Below are 16,726 nucleotides of genomic sequence, written 5' to 3' on the forward strand. Positions count from 1 at the left end.
AGCTGATAGAAATTGAGCGAAAAAGTCAATACTGAAGACAGGGAAGTGGATTTTATTTGATTAAATATACAAAACTTTAGGATTATCGCTCATATTTGCACAACAAAAGTAAAAAAAGCGAATTGCTATGTCGATACAGAACATAGCTGTTAAGTTATGTGGACTTTTACAGTCACAAAGCGAGGAAGGTATGATTTGTGAACATATTGTTTACTTGTCAAATGTAATGCAATTTAACGAATTTCAACATATTTTCAGAAGTAACAGCGCGCGAATGGCGTTTAGTTGGTCAGGAACAAGACGGATCGCAACTTTTAACATGGATATCGACACAAGACGGAAAGGATATTATGAACATAGGGGTGTATACCAACAAGACAAAAACCCTCAGCACACTTTACACTTATGAAGAAAAGCTTAATATTATTCAAGCATCAGTTAACTCTACGCACAGTTTACTCGCTTATGTTGTTAAGGTGCTTCCATCAGAAGAATCAGAAGTTAAGGAAGCGTTGTACTGCCCATTCTTGATATGTCTGTTACCAGACAAAGTTTCTGAACCAGAAGTAGTAGAAGAGGGCTCAACTAAACAGATAATGCTTCAATATGTGTACGGAAAGAGCAATAAATACAGTCCAGGAATCAGAAATGACCGCTTTCTTCTGTTTAAGCATTTGGAATGTAAGTATTTCCTATCGATGGGTTTACTACCATAGTTTGATTAGTAATAAGTGGTTTTGGTTAACAAACAGAGTTTTAACCAAATAATACTTGTTTAACCTTTACTTAACAGAGTAGCTCATTAACTAAATTCTTTAGATTACATAATAGGAACTTTGAAATTAGCATACATTTTATGTTTTTTCATTGTAAATACTAGAGTAACCTCATTGTGTGTTATGTAATTATGATTTATGAATAGTTAAGTAGTTATTCATAAGTCTTGTACTTGCCTTTCATTTTTGGTAGTATTAATTAATCACATGTGGGAACAGACTATAAGTAACATGCTGAAACTCATAATTTACATGTTTAAAATAATATACTTTATGTTGCCTGCAACTTAACACCTCCATTGTGGGTATCGCAGACACAATAGATTTTCAATTGTTATGCAGCAACCGCCGCTTGGGGATTGATAGGTAGATTTTGAAATAAAATACTATGAAGTACAATAAAAATCTCTAATATGATCTTAATTGTGCAAATTATAATGAACTTTGTCTAAAAGTGTTAGTTTTTTAAGTACAAAATGGTTAAGCAGTGTAGACATTGAAAACAAAGTATCTGAGGGTTACAATAATACTTAGATAAACATTGACTCGTATAACTTTGTAACATAAAGCTAATAAATTATTATTATTGATAAGTAAATTAGTTTGCAACATAGCAAGATAAACGGAAAAACAATGTTTCTTTTTACAGATATTAAGATCTACCGCACTCCAATGTTTTTGAATGAATGTGATGATGGAACAGAGAAGTGGGGCTTTGACGGTATTTACACAGAGACAGAGAAAATCGTCCACATATTCTCATGGGCACAATGGGATTGTGCTAACCAGGTACAATATATAAAAATCTTGATCATAAACAAAAACATTTCAAGGAGTTAACATCTCACATCTCCAATAAGATCCAATCCAATCCATCCATCCATCTGAAGATCCAATTTCGCCAGTAATACAAACATGTCATATAGTATAATTAATGTAAAGGGTCAAGTATTACTGGCTATGGCCCAGGGAAAAGTAATAGTCTAGTTTCATCTGAGAAGAGAAAAAAAAAAATTATGGGAATTACAATTTCTGTAGCCACTCTTATATAGTAATAAGTATTGTCTGTCTGTTATCTTTTCCCAAAGTCATGAACAGATTTTGCTGGAATTTGGTATGGAGATACTATAGTTTCGGGAAAGGGCATAGGATACGTTTTATCCTGGAAAAATCATCGTCTTCTAGTCACCTATAATTTTCCAATCTGGTACATTGGAAAATTATAGGTGACTAGAAGATGGTCCGCAACTCCGTTATGTTCTGAGGTGGGATTTTTTTTTATTAAAGATTGGTTTTACTTTTTACTAAATCTGCATGTCTCCTTCGCTCACACACCAAGATATTGGTATCTCCTTTCTAGGCAGACATGCTATAAACCAGTTTCCAATATTTTGTACACTCACAAAAGAGGTATATTAAAGTTCTAAGTCTAGCTTCTCTAATGCCCACTGTAACTGGTGGCTGGACTTTATATTATAACGAGCTTTTTCCCGCGGCTTCGCTCGCGTTAAGAAGTATTATTTTATACAAATTTTCATCCCCTATTTTAACCCCTTGGGGTTGAAATTTATCAAAATCCTTTCTTAGCGGATGCCTACGTCGTAACATCTACCTGCATGCAAAATTTCAGCCCGATCCGTCCAGTGGTTTGGGCTGTGCGTTGATAGATAACCATGTCAGTCAGTCACCTTTGAGTTTTATATATAAAGATATAAGATATTGCCTGCAACTTTGATCTGTCAAATTCGTTTATTGCGTGCAAACCGTATTTTTTCCAGGATAGAAAATATATTATCTACCGAGACCGAATGTAGTCTATAGCATTTTTAATCAAAATGGGTTCAGCTGTTTCAAGACACATTTTCGTTAATAACGCGTTTTTGTTGCGTTTAAGTAACGTAATTTTTTTAGTCAGTATATAAATAAAAGGTTTTACTTTCTGTCTAAAATATTACAATGTCACAGGACAAAAAAACTGCAGACAATCAATTGTACTGACTATTTACAGCCTGAGTGTGGCAGTCACTCTACTATTATTTGTTTGTGCAGGTCCTGTTCTACATCCACCACCGCGCGCCCCTGCAGAGCTTCGCGGAGGGCGAGGAGGTGCGGTCGCCGGCGGAGCCCGCGCCCACGCTCTCCGCGCTACAGTTCCACGCCGACCTGCCGCATGAGACCGTGGTACGTGTAGTATCTCCCGACCAACAGGCCGCGAATACTCACTAGCAACGATACCTACCAAAAGGGATCTAGTCATTTAGGCGCTCCGGCAAAATATAATAACTTTCGCCGCCCCTTACATATTATAGAAAACCATATAAGTAAGTCATATGCTAGTTTTGTTGGGAATGGAGGAAAGATATAGTAAAATACTTGTATATTTACTTTTATCTTCCACTATTCAACCTGAACTAGGTTGGAAGGTAAAATTCTCTTTTTGCCGCTCAGGGCACCTCCCCCTCCTGGGCCTTGCCTACCAACAACGTAATCGTCTAATCGCGTATTACCTATAAGTTATAACGACACGCCTAATAACCAACCACCAAAAGCGTGTACAGTTCACTCCTCGCACCACAATAGACCCAAAAATTTAATAGGGATGATGACAAAGTCAAAAATTAGCAGGTTTTTTTAAAATAAAATAAAGATATAACTGTAAAAAATATAAGCACCTGTAAAATTTCTGCTTTATAACTTATGATTTTTTTTTGTTATGCACCTTCAAAGTTGTATAGTAGTATTTGTATACCATTCGATTACTTGTGTAATTTTAAGTAACTTTTGTTAAGAAACCACTTTCATAAACGCTGCTACGGTGTGATTTATGACACCGTACATAAAATAATACGTAATAATTGATATAGCTATCGAACAAAGTACTTCCGCGATGCCTACAAGCTACTCTACGTTGACGTCATAATTCATATTCGAGTAGCAGTTTGTATGAAGCATTTCGGGCAAGTCTATTTTATTAGATTTTCGAATTGTTCTATCTTGAAAGTGTTTTAGCTAACACAGTAATTCTTTCACCGATGTTTCTATTTCGGAAAGGTAGTCTCCTATGCCTATTGTGCGCCTTTCTTCTTTCATTTTTTTAATTCCAATTTTGAAAATTTAAGTAGAGTACAAGCATGCTACAGTATTTTAAGTTGTGTTAAGTGTGAAACTATTTCAAAATCTTGTATCATTGCAAACTACAGCGGAACCAATGCTTATAGTTATCGGAAATGTTCGTTGTTCAATAGAAACGAAAGACATTATGTGGAAAGTTACAGCACGCCAAATCATTCAAAATCAAGTAGCAAGCATCGTATAATATAATAATTTCTTCTAAAATAACAGCCATAATCTAGCACTGTCAACTATGTTTTTATTCCCAAAGGTATCATCCAGACATATTGACTTGGTGATCTATGTTATGACGTTATCAGAATTCATTGTGGTAGACAGTGAAACTACCAAATAAATTCGACCTCATGTATTATTTACATACACCTGAAATATTAGATCTTATGTTTAGAGGCCGTTTGGGGGCAAATATTCTGTAAGAAATGCCTAGATTTATATGGAAAAAGAGGTATTTTTCTTTCTTTACTTATACTGAGCAGAGCTGTCTATTTGCTTAGATTTTTCCAAACACTGGACCGGTTTTGATGCAGTTTTCTGCAGTAGATTGAATCATAAAAAAGGTTTATTTTGTTCTTTAATGGTATCTACATTGCATCGATTAAAGCGAGATTCACTTATAAGACTGTATCAAAATACTGTCGTGTAATATTTTTAATAAAGTAATAAGTAATTATTTATTTCGAGAAGAGATAATATTTTGTCATGATATAATATTGTACAGATACCATAGAATGATGGTTTTAAGGATGCTAAAATCCTGAATTGAAAATTTTAATGAATCACATATTTATTTATGTGTAACGGTATTTTTTGGGATGAAAAATTAGTTTTATTTGTTACATTTGATTTCGAAATGAGTTAAAGTATATTCTGTCAAAAAAGTGAAGAAATTAAAAAGTGGCAACATCGTAGTGTCATCCCTTTTTTCTTAGGGGGATATTAGATTATCATATATACTGGAACCGAGATCATTGAGTCAATGATATTGGATAATGTAATATAGACATATGATTCATTTCTTCCTTGATCATAGATTTTTGACATTTGCTGAGAGATTGGATCCAATACGGTCATAGAAATAGGTGTTGCCAAATATTTAATATAAAAAAGTTTTTAATTTCTTGTTCGTTAATATGTTTCAAATCTAATATAATCTTGCTGAAATAACAAAAAAACAAGCCATATTAAAAATGACGATGTCTTTTGACAAATCAAATTCTCTGAGATCTAGTAACCCTGACGTCAATACCTGTCAGCGTTAGCGCTCTCCATTGGCTATTGAAACCACATATGACGTAAAATAGGATCAATGAAATATGATAATGTAATATGCAGATATGATCAAATGATCATATATATTGGATCCTATATATGATCATAGAAATGATCATATATAAATTATAATGTAATACCCCCCTTAGATTGATTTGAAAGGGATGACACTACGATGTTGCCACTTTTTAATTTCTTCACTTTTTTGACAGACTATACTATGTTATCAGTGGCATATTACGACGCAGTATGTTGGTATATTCACGGGCGTATATATAGCTTTGATAAGGGGGGGGGGGGGTCCCTAACGTAAAAAAACGGACCCCCAGGCAGGCAGGCATGGGCGTATATAAGGGGGGTCCCTTATATACGCCCATGGGTATATTCATATTATATTATTGGCTATACGAGTATCTGTGGTTGTTTCACAATCCCATGCCGGGGTTCAAACTGTCTCCATATTTCCCTTGTAATGTCTTTATATCTCTCTGTCACACATTCTCTAGCTCAACATTCCACTAAGTCTGCGTCACACGCGGGCGGCAAGAGCGTGCGGCTCGTACAAGGATGACCTGATGCCAATGTTCATATCTCTTTCTGTCATACTCTATCTTTCTCTATCTAGCTCAATATCCCCCTAAGTCTGCCACACGCGGGCGGCGGTACAGGGGGCGCGGGGGCGTGCGGCTCATACGAGGACGATCCGGTGCCTCTGCGGGTACACGACTGCGGCATAGACCTGTATATACTGTGCGACCAGCGCGGCGTGCTCTGCGTCTGCCATCATTATCTGTATAAGGTGAGGGTCAACTTATATTTGACTTTATTAAATAGATGTGGAAAAACATATCTTGCGGCGAACAGAAAGAAGAAAGCGAACTGTCCATACATTGTAAATATGCACGTAGCACAGTTTTATTTGGTACATCTCATGAATACATGAATTCAGCTGTTCTTGACCTCTTTTTCCTTGAATGCCGGAGTGCAGATGCAAGATTTTGCAAATGGACAAAGTCCTACCTAGTCTGTGAGTTCTATAACAACATTACAATATAGACACCATAATAGTGGTAGTAGAGGATACAACCTACTAAATAAATGTAATTTCAGGCGCTAGACGACTCCACGAGCTCCCTCGCTCTGGACGACGTGGACAAGGACTCCGGCGTGAACTTCGCGTACTCGGTGACGCTGCTGAACCACGGCTGCGTGGTGCACAGCGTGCTGCCCGAACTGCCCTGGTCGCTCGCCAAGTCGTTGCGGCCCTCCTACACGCTGTACGAGGGTGAGTCGACAGGACTCCGAGCTCCGGCAATACAGGGTCTGTGTTAGGAGTTGCCAGCGTCAGAGTGAAGATGCAGATGCACGTAACAGTATGCCATGCGAATTCGCAGTTTCGTGTGGGAGCCCCACACGAAACTGCGAATTCGCATGGCATCGCATCATAATGTCATTTTTATTATGAATTTTGTCGCAGATATTTGCTTTGCGATGCGACTTCGCAGTTATGTGTGGGAGCCCTATATCCTTGGCATGATGGAAACATCACATGACACAGCTGCTGACCTTGACTGCTGCATAAATAATTTTACAAGCAAGAGTATCAGTGTTTTAACTTCCCTTTTTTCCAGAGAACCATCTCCTCGTCAGCATACCGATGTTATTCACGCATCTCATCGACATCAGCCCGCACCACGAACCCTGCTGCCACATCGTGATCCCGCAGCCGGGGGACAGCGGGCCCAGCTTAGCTCCGCTTCTGGGCTGGGGCGCCCACGCCATGGTCGACCTGAACACCCTAGATGTGGTCACCATGACAGTGCAGGAAAAGGATCTATCGGCCACCTTCAAGAGTGACACGGTCATTGAGAATAAACTTGGAATCATTCATTATCTGATCCAACACGCTGGCAACACTGAGTTGGCTGAAGAGGTTAGTTTCTTTATTTTATAAAATAAAAAGATCTTTAGGTTATGCTTTAGTGCAGAAAATTTGCGGCTCGTGCAATCTACTGGTATCTTGATATCTGTGTCGTCTCCCAAGATGGTTGGATATTTAGCTTGCATTTTATGGGATTTGGTCATCTGTGAAACACTCATGGCTCACGGCTTAATGTTGTATGTATGTTATTTATTCAAAATACAGTAATAATATAGTTTTTATTTAAATATCAGTGATTTTATATTTAACAAATAACACAGCAAATTCTTAGACTTTGAGGTTTCTTCTTATCTAGAATTTATTTATTTATCCAGCTGGTATCGTGGATGTGCGTGAACCAGCCCCCTGCAGGAGGGTTGCAGCGTGCGATGCAGGAGTATCTAGTGTGCGGGGCGTACGCCGTGACGCGTCGCTCGCTCCCCCCTTCCGCGCTGCCGCTCGCCGTGCACCTCCCCTACACCGTGCACCTCGCCATAGGGGACGTCAAGGTACAGCAGTAACAGGAGTATCTAGTGTGAGGGGCGTACGCCGTGACGCGTCGCTCGCTCCCCCCCTCCGCGCTGCCGCTCGCCGTGCACCTCCCCTACACCGTGCACCTCGCCATAGAGGACGTCAAGGTACTGCAGTAACAGGAGTATCTAGTGTGCGGGGCGTACGCCGTGACGCGTCGCTCGCTCCCCCCCTCCGCGCTGCCGCTCGCCGTGCACCTCCCCTACACCGTGCACCTCGCCATAGAGGACGTCAAGGTACTGCAGTAACAGGAGTATCTAGTGTGCGGGGCGTACGCATTGACGCGCCGCTCGCTCCCCTCTTTGGCTATAATTATAATATAATTGAATTATGTATGTATGTTTGTTTCATCGTAGCGCAACTTCCTTCCATTGTGACCTAGTGAAATACTGAGCTATAGTTTTTCGCTACATCTATAGTGGGCTAGAAATAAAATATTTAACTATTATGTCTGAATATAAATAAAGTGTAAAATGTTTACAGGCAGGTCGATGCGTAGTGCACGTGTCACTGGCGGCGCTTTGGCGCGTCGCAGCGGCGGTGGTGTTGTCGCCGCGACAGCGCGTCTGTCAGTTCGCGGAGGACGCGTGGACGCGGCTGTGGGCGGCGCTGCAACGGCCCGCGCCGAACAGACTCCGCCCCTCCGCGGTTAGTATACTTACTTTCGTTTAATGTGACGAAAAGAATTGGATTGCTTGACGTAACAACTGAGCTTATAAATGGTTGAGGTAGATGTTACCCATCAATAATGATGCCTTGAAAATACTGCGTATTAAATGTCGATAAATACATCCTATTGTATCGTCAGTTAGCCATATTATGTTGGAAACTCAAACGAAGTATGTACTACATACTTAAGTTTACGTATCAACTATTCATTAATACTAGAGATCGCCCAATGGTCGAAATTCGACCTTAGTTACAACGACAACTATGGAACGGAACTACGGAACTACGGACGGAATTAGGATATGTAGTAAAAAAAAGCGAAAAATGCTTTGGGATTTAAGAACCAATCCTAATAACCAAATTAAAACGAAGTTTGAAAAGTATTCTAAGCTATTACAAAAAATAATTAAGCTCACAAAACGGTCTCAAAATAATTATAAAATACAAACAGCGGCTAATAAATCAAAAACAATTTGGCAATTTATAAATAAAACTAGATTTAACTTACCTAAACAAACTATAACACAAATAAAAACTGGCTTGAATGAATATGTTAACGATCCAATAAGAATTGAGAACTTATTTAACAATTACTTTATTGATAAGGTCACACCTTTGTCTAATGCATGTAAAGATGCCAATACAACCAAATATATTAATCATAAGTTCATCAAATCCATGTTCATGGGACCATCTACCCCGTAGCAAATATATAAAATCATAAAAAATCTTAAGAATACCAACAGTGTCGGCTTTGATAGTGTCTCAACAAAAATTATAAAAGCTGTTAATAAGGAAATATGTACCCATCTAAGCCACATAATTAACTTAAGTATAACAACTAGTGAATATCCAGATGATTTAAAAACCACTATCATTAAACCCCTGCTAAAAAAAGGACTATAAGGAGTTATTAGAACACTACAGACCTATTGCATTAATTTAAATTTTCTCTAAAATATTTGAAAAGTATATATAGTATATGATGAAATTTACTCCTATTTAGAAAAAAAGGTATCCTTTGTAATGAGCAAAAAGGCTTTCGTAGAAACAAGAACATAAACATAGCTATATTTGATTTTTTGAAAAACATTATGTGTCAAGTTGACAAAAGAAAGCCTGTATGCGCAATATACTGTGACATGACCCAGGCATTTGACTACGTTGACCACAATATATTGATAAAAAAGCTAGAAGCCTATGGCATAAGGGGCAATATAATACAACTAATCATCTCATATCGAAAAGATAGACAGTAATAAGCAGAATAGATCATAAAACTAAAACGGAATTAAATAACAAATCGAATAGACGAATAGTTCAATACGGTGTCCCACAGGGAAGTGTTTTGGGGCCGTTGCTTTTTATTTTATATATTAATGACATACCGCACTCAATTCCTTATCCTCTGACGTTATTTGCTGATGACATAACAATAACTATATTTTACAACTTTGACAAAAATAATTATGAAATAGAAATAAATAATGTATTAGGAAATGTAATTAAATGGCTCAATGATAATAACTTATTAATTAATCTAAACAAAACATGTATTAATTAATGTAAAATATAATGACACTATGATTAGACAAGTAGATTCTACGCAATTTTTAGGTATAGTAATTGACCAAAGGCTTAAGTGGAAAGACCACACTCAAAAATTGGTAAAACGAATTAGTAGTACAACTTTTGCATTACATAAACTATCCCTAACAGTTAGCACCGATGCGTTAATTACAGCATACTATGGTTTGGTAGAATCATCAATCATTACAGATGTACTATTTAAAGTACAAAAGCGGTGCTTACGAGCAATGATTAAATAAAAAAAAAAAAACTGAAAGCTGCAAACCTCTATTTGACAAATACAAAATTCTTACACTACCGTGTTTATACATTCTAGAAGTCGCAAATTTTGTAAAGTGCAATGCTAATTTATTAAAAAATCTGAATTTATTAGCACAAACAGACTTGATGATGAAAAATTATGTTTAGAAACATGTAAAACGGAACTCATGTCAAAAAGTGTATTTTGCATGGCTCCCTAAATATATAACAAAATTCCAAAAATCTAAAAGCACTCAATACTAGGCTTTATAAAATACGGCTTAAGAAACTACTACAGCATAAATGTTACTATAGCATTAATGAATTTTATATATATACAATTTTATATTAATCCAATTTAGTATTATATTTTATTAAGTAAATCAAATGAATTAATGTTTTACCACCTTGTTATTTTGATGAATTTATACTGTTTAATGAATTGTATTTCTATTACTGATTTGTTTGTTTTATTGGCGTATGCAAATATTTTAATGTACTAATTCTAAAAATCATGTTTGTATTTTTTTAAATAATATTGGTTTTAATATCAATATTATAATTAATGTTTATTAAATAAGACTTGTATAATAATTATGTCCAATAAGTTGATATTATGTAGGAATGGTGTAATATTGCATGCTCTGGCGGAATTTAGAGGTACTCAATTGAGTAAAAATTTAGGTTACAGAGATGTTAAATTATAGTAATTACTGTAATTTAACATCTATGTAACCTAAATTCGCAATAAATAAATGATTATGATTATGACATTAGGACTACTACCTTTATTTTGAAAAAAATATTGACTTTATCATATTTTTTTCAACTCTTGTCTCTAGGACTCAGCTGATCTCAGACTGGCCGTGTAAGCATTGTCTAATAGTATCTAAGATTCAATAAAAAAACTATAATCCATTTTTAATTTGTCACCTTGTTTTCAACAGACTTCAACCATAAATAAAAAAGTATAATTATTCGTATGTATAGGATTGTCACTCAAAAATCTCTCATTTTTCCTAGTGTGTGGGTTGTAGTGTGTGTAATGTTTTATTTGTTAAAAAAATGTATTATAAAAGCATAATTTCAAAATAATATTAGCTCGATGCACTCCTTCACCATATAAACTATAACTATGCAAAATTTCATTCACCTACGTTTCCCCATTTTTCGTCAAAAGGGATACAAAGTTTTTGGCTCACGTATTAATATATAGATTCTGTGGTGCAACTACGACTTAATCTGCGAGTTTCTTACGCCGGTTCTTTTCGCCGGGTTAGTTCCAGAACCGGTGGTGGGCAACGTTGTTTTGACGTTCTTCCTCAGACTTTCAAAAAGTGTATTCATGATACATATTTTGAAAAAAAGATTTTTCATTTTATTTTTATTTTATCTATCGTCCTTACAATCGATTCGAATCATAAAAAACATCGATTGCTACAGGCCATCAAGAAGATTACATCAATCACTATTTCATTATTTTAACTATTTTCTTCACCAGGTGGCAGCGCGTCTAGCGCCAGCGCTCGCCTGCTACCAGCCGGAGGCGTTGTCGCGCGCGAGCACGCCGCTGTCGCCGACGACACGTCGCCCGTCGTTCGCCGCGCACGATGGACTCCCCTTCGTAGAGCTCGACGTGTGCACTACGAGTCGCCAGGAGCATGTTATAGCTGCGGTAAATATGTGATATTTTACTTAGATGTAAGATTCTTCTAAAGTTGAGAGGCTCTCAAATTAAACATTGAAATATTTTATGTTTAGAAACGTATGTACCATCGAGGAAATTGATTCCTAGGCAGTTGACAGACCAACGTTATTTGTTCGGATCATGTCAATTCAATGTTATTTGTGATCTGTCGGCTGGGTTTGACGTAATGCGACCAAACTACGCAGGCCCCCCATCTGCCTAGGAATCAACTTCTCCGATCTGATCCTTGTACCTGTGATTTAGGTAGGAATTTACGAAAGTGTCGAGTATGCCGTGACTGTAAGTGAATAATGACATTATACATTGGTTTATGTAAAAACGTGAAACATTCCGATAGTGAAGTAGCACTATCAAGTTATAATACGGCTATACTCCATTGTTCACTCGTTTCACAACAACGGTGCGGGGAGGGCGCTCGCCACGCGCCGGACGAGCGCGCAGATCTACGCAGCAGCACTTTTGTCAAATCTTTAAACAGCCATACTTCATTCATTACTTAAAAAATATACAGCAGCGCAGTCAGTTATTCATTTTACAAAAATCATCGGCCTAAAATAAATATACATATAGAACATGCGTGCGGTGAGCGTGCACGTGCTGTCAGCGGAGGGGGCGGGGCCTGCGGAGGCGGGGGAGGCGGGCGTGCACGCGCTCGCCACGCGCTGGGCGGGCGCGCAGCTCGACGCGTCGCGCGCGCTGTGCCGCGCCGTCGCCCGCGCCGCAGCAGCCGAGCGACACGCCCACCAGACCAAGGGATTCGTGTTTATGTATGTGATGTGGAGGACCATTAGTGTGATTTTGTTCGTGTTATTTTTTTTAATTCAAATTATTTGTTATGCACACAATAATATACAAAAGTATAAATTAGGTAGCGTATAACACGTCGTCTAATTCCATGCTAAGTAAAAACTTGTGCTATGGCAATCAGACAAGAACTTGTATAGTCGGAAAATCATAGGTGTTTGCTGATGTCGGTGTCTAGTAAAATTGATTTTTATATATAAATTGAGAAAGTATTGCAGCCAATAGTAGGAATTTGTATAGAAAAACCAATGAAAACCAGCAAATTGGTTTTCTAATAAAAATAAAGTAAAAAACTTCACGATGCGGAAGTTGTATCTTATAACTAAAACAGTGTTTAATGATATAGTATATTTTTGCTTTAAGCGTTAAAACATTAGCAAATAAGTCTACTTACTACAATAGTACGCCGAAAAAAAAATTGGCGAATATTCATTGAATAATAAACAAATCTAATATTTTGTAGTTTTGATAAAAAACAAGAACTTTAAGATATTTTCCTCACATACTATGGTCCTCCTTGTGTTCATTCTCTATGGCATGGTCGGAGTTTTGTGTTTTATTTTTGGCAATATTAAGTGAAAAATACGGCTCTTTTTTGCATTTAACTAGGAATCATCACTCACGGTTGGCTGATGTTGGTATATTGTGTTGCTTTCATCACGTGTGGTTTTGTTTTTCAGCGCCATTTTGTTTTTGTTGATTTTTTTTGTTTGGTTATGTTGCACTTTTGCTTCGGTTTGGTTGACCATTGTTTTGTCTCGACACGATTTCCATTGGGTTCATATCCACAGATTTTTTTTGCACATCTTTATAAACTTTTATCATTGTTTGTTTGTATAAATATATTTTTGTTGTGTACGTGTCTGCTCTAAAAAGAAAGGTGAGATAAATGTGTGAATATAAGCAATGCCTAATTTGTTGATCCTTCGAGCTGGATCGGACGTTGGTCACACCTTACTTTTTAATAAAAATGTTTCAACTAAAAGCACCCAAAAGGTTAGAAAGAGAAAGAAACTTCTTTGTTCAAAAGTACTAAATAAAAGTTTTATTTAGTACTTTTGAACAAAGAAGTTTCTTTCTCTTTCTAACCTTTTGGGTGCTTTTCAAGCTGTAAACCCTACAGGGAGGAAATACATTCCTCTCAAAACAACTCAGATAAGGGAAGTTATAGTCTGTCAAGAAAGTGAAGAAATTAAAAAATGGCAACATCGTAGTGTCATCCCTTTCAAATCAATCTAAGAAAAAAGGGATGAAACTACAATGTTGCCACTTTTTAATTTCTTCACTTTCTTGACAGACTTTATCTGGGTTGTTTTGAGAGGAATGTATATTTGTGCAAAGTACAAAATCTCTAAGAACGAGAGGGATAACACATTATAACAAAAAGAAGATTAATATTATATTATTATAAATTCTAACCCCAATTCAATTCTTAACTAGGCAAAGTATTTGTTCGAAATAATAGATCCTTTTCTTTCTAACGTTACAAATTGGGTACCAAGGCATATTTTAATACAGCATCCTCTCCGCAGCGATGAGCTGGAGCCGGCGCACGCGCTGATCCTCTTCAAGCTATTCGAAGCGTACTACCTGGCGGCGGAGGCGGTGGCCTTCCCCCTGCCGCAGGGCTTCCCCTCCTTCCTCACCTACCTCGGCTACCGCGCCCTCCCCTTCCACATGTTCATGCAGTACGTCCACAGGAACGTGCTGGAGCTCCAGATTGACGTCATGAAGGCGATTATTGCGAGTGAGTATAATGTGTGTTGTCCGGTTGGTGGTAGAGCAAATTTAACATTCCTGATTCCCCGTTGAACCCGCAACTTGTGCCGAAAGTCTTTTTATCGCGCGGGAATAAAAATGTTTGATGTCTTTTTCTAGGATTCAAAATATCGTATTTCGCAATACTAAACAACAAAATCGGTTCAACGGTTTTAGTGTGAAGAGAGTGTGAAGTGTATATGTTTTTATGTTTAATATCAAAATGGATAATTTTCTTTCGCTTTGGCACAGTGGTGGGAATGTAGTAAGCGAAAGCTCGGTTAAAAAAAATAGGTTGAAAAACAATTCAACTTCTTGTTACCCTGTTAACAGCTAAGGACGACTCAACCCGCACCGTCGAGCACAAGCTGCGGTTAATCCAACTAGTGGGGGAGGCGCGGGGGCGGCGCGCGTTGTCGGCGTGGCCGCACCGCGCGGCGCTCGTGCTGCGCGCGCGAGACCACGCCCACGCGCTGCTCAGCGGCCGCCCCGCCCCGCCACCGCACCGCGCGCCGCACAGGCCGCATCGCGACACAGGTATGACAGACTTTATTTAAAAAGATAATTTTCCCATTTTTTGGTGAAACTTGGCCCCGTGCCTGGCTAGTTCTCGAACCGGTGTTTATAGCCATCAATACAGTGTCATGTACTTACCATCAGAGAAGTTGATTCCTAGGCAGATGAGGGATCTACGTAGTTTGGTCGCGTTACGTCAAACCCAGCCGACAGATCACAATTAACATTTGACATGGTCCGACCAACACACGTTGGTCTATCAACTGCCTAGGAATCAATTTCCTCGATAGTACATTACATTCAGAAAGCATTTTGTATAAAATTAACTATGAATAAGAATGTTCTGATTGATATGGCAATAAGATTCAACTTGGCGAACGCGCCACTCTCATGCTCACTACCGTTGTCTCTAAGGCCGGTATAAATAGTCAGTACTCAAGAGTCAAGATGGATCTCGGTCTCAAGACACGGTTTAGGCTCTGCGATTGGTTGGCTGTCAAAATTTGGACCAATCATAGAGCCGGACCGCGTCTTGAGACCGAGATGCATCTTGAGTACTGACTATTTATACCAGCCTAAGGCCGGTATAAATAGTCAGTACTCAAGATGCATCTCAGTCTCAAGACACGGTTCAGGCTCTGTGATTGGTTGGCTGTCAAAATTTAGACCAATCACAGAGCCGAACCGCGTCTTGAGACCGGGTCGCATCTTAAGTACTGACTTTTTATACTGACCTAAGTCGCTTACATCGATCGGCATTCGGCTATTATCTATAGACAATAGGCGTTCTCACAAAATATACACACGAACCAAAATTGTTGATGTTACGGGCATTAGATACACTTGTACTTACCTAATAACATCCATCCAGATTCACTTTAAGTACTGTGTGAACTCCAAGGCTCGCATCGAGCCGGTTCGATGGAATAGAACTATCCTATATAGGATATATATAAACCTTATTGCTCGATCGAGCAAAACCCTATGACATAACTTAGCATAATGGTTCTGTCACTATTGTTTTTTATTGAGCATGCAAATAAACAGTTTCCCTTCTATCCAGGTATCGCAGCTCTGCCGTCGGGCGAGCGTCTCTCCCCGCTGGACACTTTCCTAGACCTGCTCACCGCCAAGGCCAGTCTCAACGAGCTCGACTTTAACCTGATTATAGAGGCCACCCTGGCCTCGGTACAGGACTCGACAGCTTAAATTTAAAGCTTAATATGAAGCGTAGAAGCCAAATTCCCGTAACTATAAGACATAAATCCTTTATACACAATTTTTATTCGTGAATGAGTAAGAAAGAGTATGAAGTAGGTTTTTGGATTGAAAAATTGGATTTTAATACGGGTTTACAAAGACACCCATGACAGGAGTTAGTAAAAATATCTTGCATTTATATGTTTATAATATTTAAGATATAATAACATACATTCCAGTGATTATAATTTTCTATTACAATTAATTGATGACGTGAATGATGTTTGTAACACTTGATTATTTGATCTCGTTTGTTGTGAATTTAATGATGGAAAATTCAGGTTTACTTATATTTTTTACTACTTTTACTTTTAGCACACACTTGTTATTAAACATATAAAGCTGCAACGCCCAATGTGACAAAATATGACTAGCATGTACCATTTATCAAGCATATACCCTTTAGAGCAGCTGTTATGTATACTTTTGCGTCCGTGGATACATTGGTGGATGCACGACCGTGATTCTTTTGTCGGTTTTATCACTAATTTCTGATGTGTTTTGGGCAAATATTGTGGGCATTACTTACACTTTTATTATGGTTACATGTTC

The 16,726-nt window shown here is 38.0% G+C and overlaps 1 protein-coding gene across 1 annotated transcript; it reads left to right on the plus strand.

The window, feature by feature from the left end:
- The first annotated feature begins 9 nt into the window (after positions 1-9).
- On the plus strand, positions 10-16,345 carry LOC121730693 (protein pigeon). The gene is made up of 14 exons (XM_042119831.1): positions 10-188; positions 259-681; positions 1,426-1,565; positions 2,826-2,957; positions 5,803-5,976; positions 6,288-6,462; positions 6,809-7,110; positions 7,434-7,607; positions 8,113-8,277; positions 11,630-11,803; positions 12,407-12,603; positions 14,173-14,387; positions 14,732-14,935; positions 15,978-16,345. The coding sequence occupies exons 1-14, from the start codon at positions 128-130 to the stop codon at positions 16,121-16,123; spliced, it is 2,682 nt and encodes an 893-aa protein (XP_041975765.1). The 5' UTR covers positions 10-127; the 3' UTR covers positions 16,124-16,345.
- The last annotated feature ends 381 nt before the right edge of the window (positions 16,346-16,726 follow it).

The sequence above is a fragment of the Aricia agestis genome, chromosome 9 (genome assembly GCF_905147365.1).
Source record: "Aricia agestis chromosome 9, ilAriAges1.1, whole genome shotgun sequence".
Classification (NCBI taxonomy): Eukaryota; Metazoa; Arthropoda; class Insecta; order Lepidoptera; family Lycaenidae; genus Aricia; species Aricia agestis.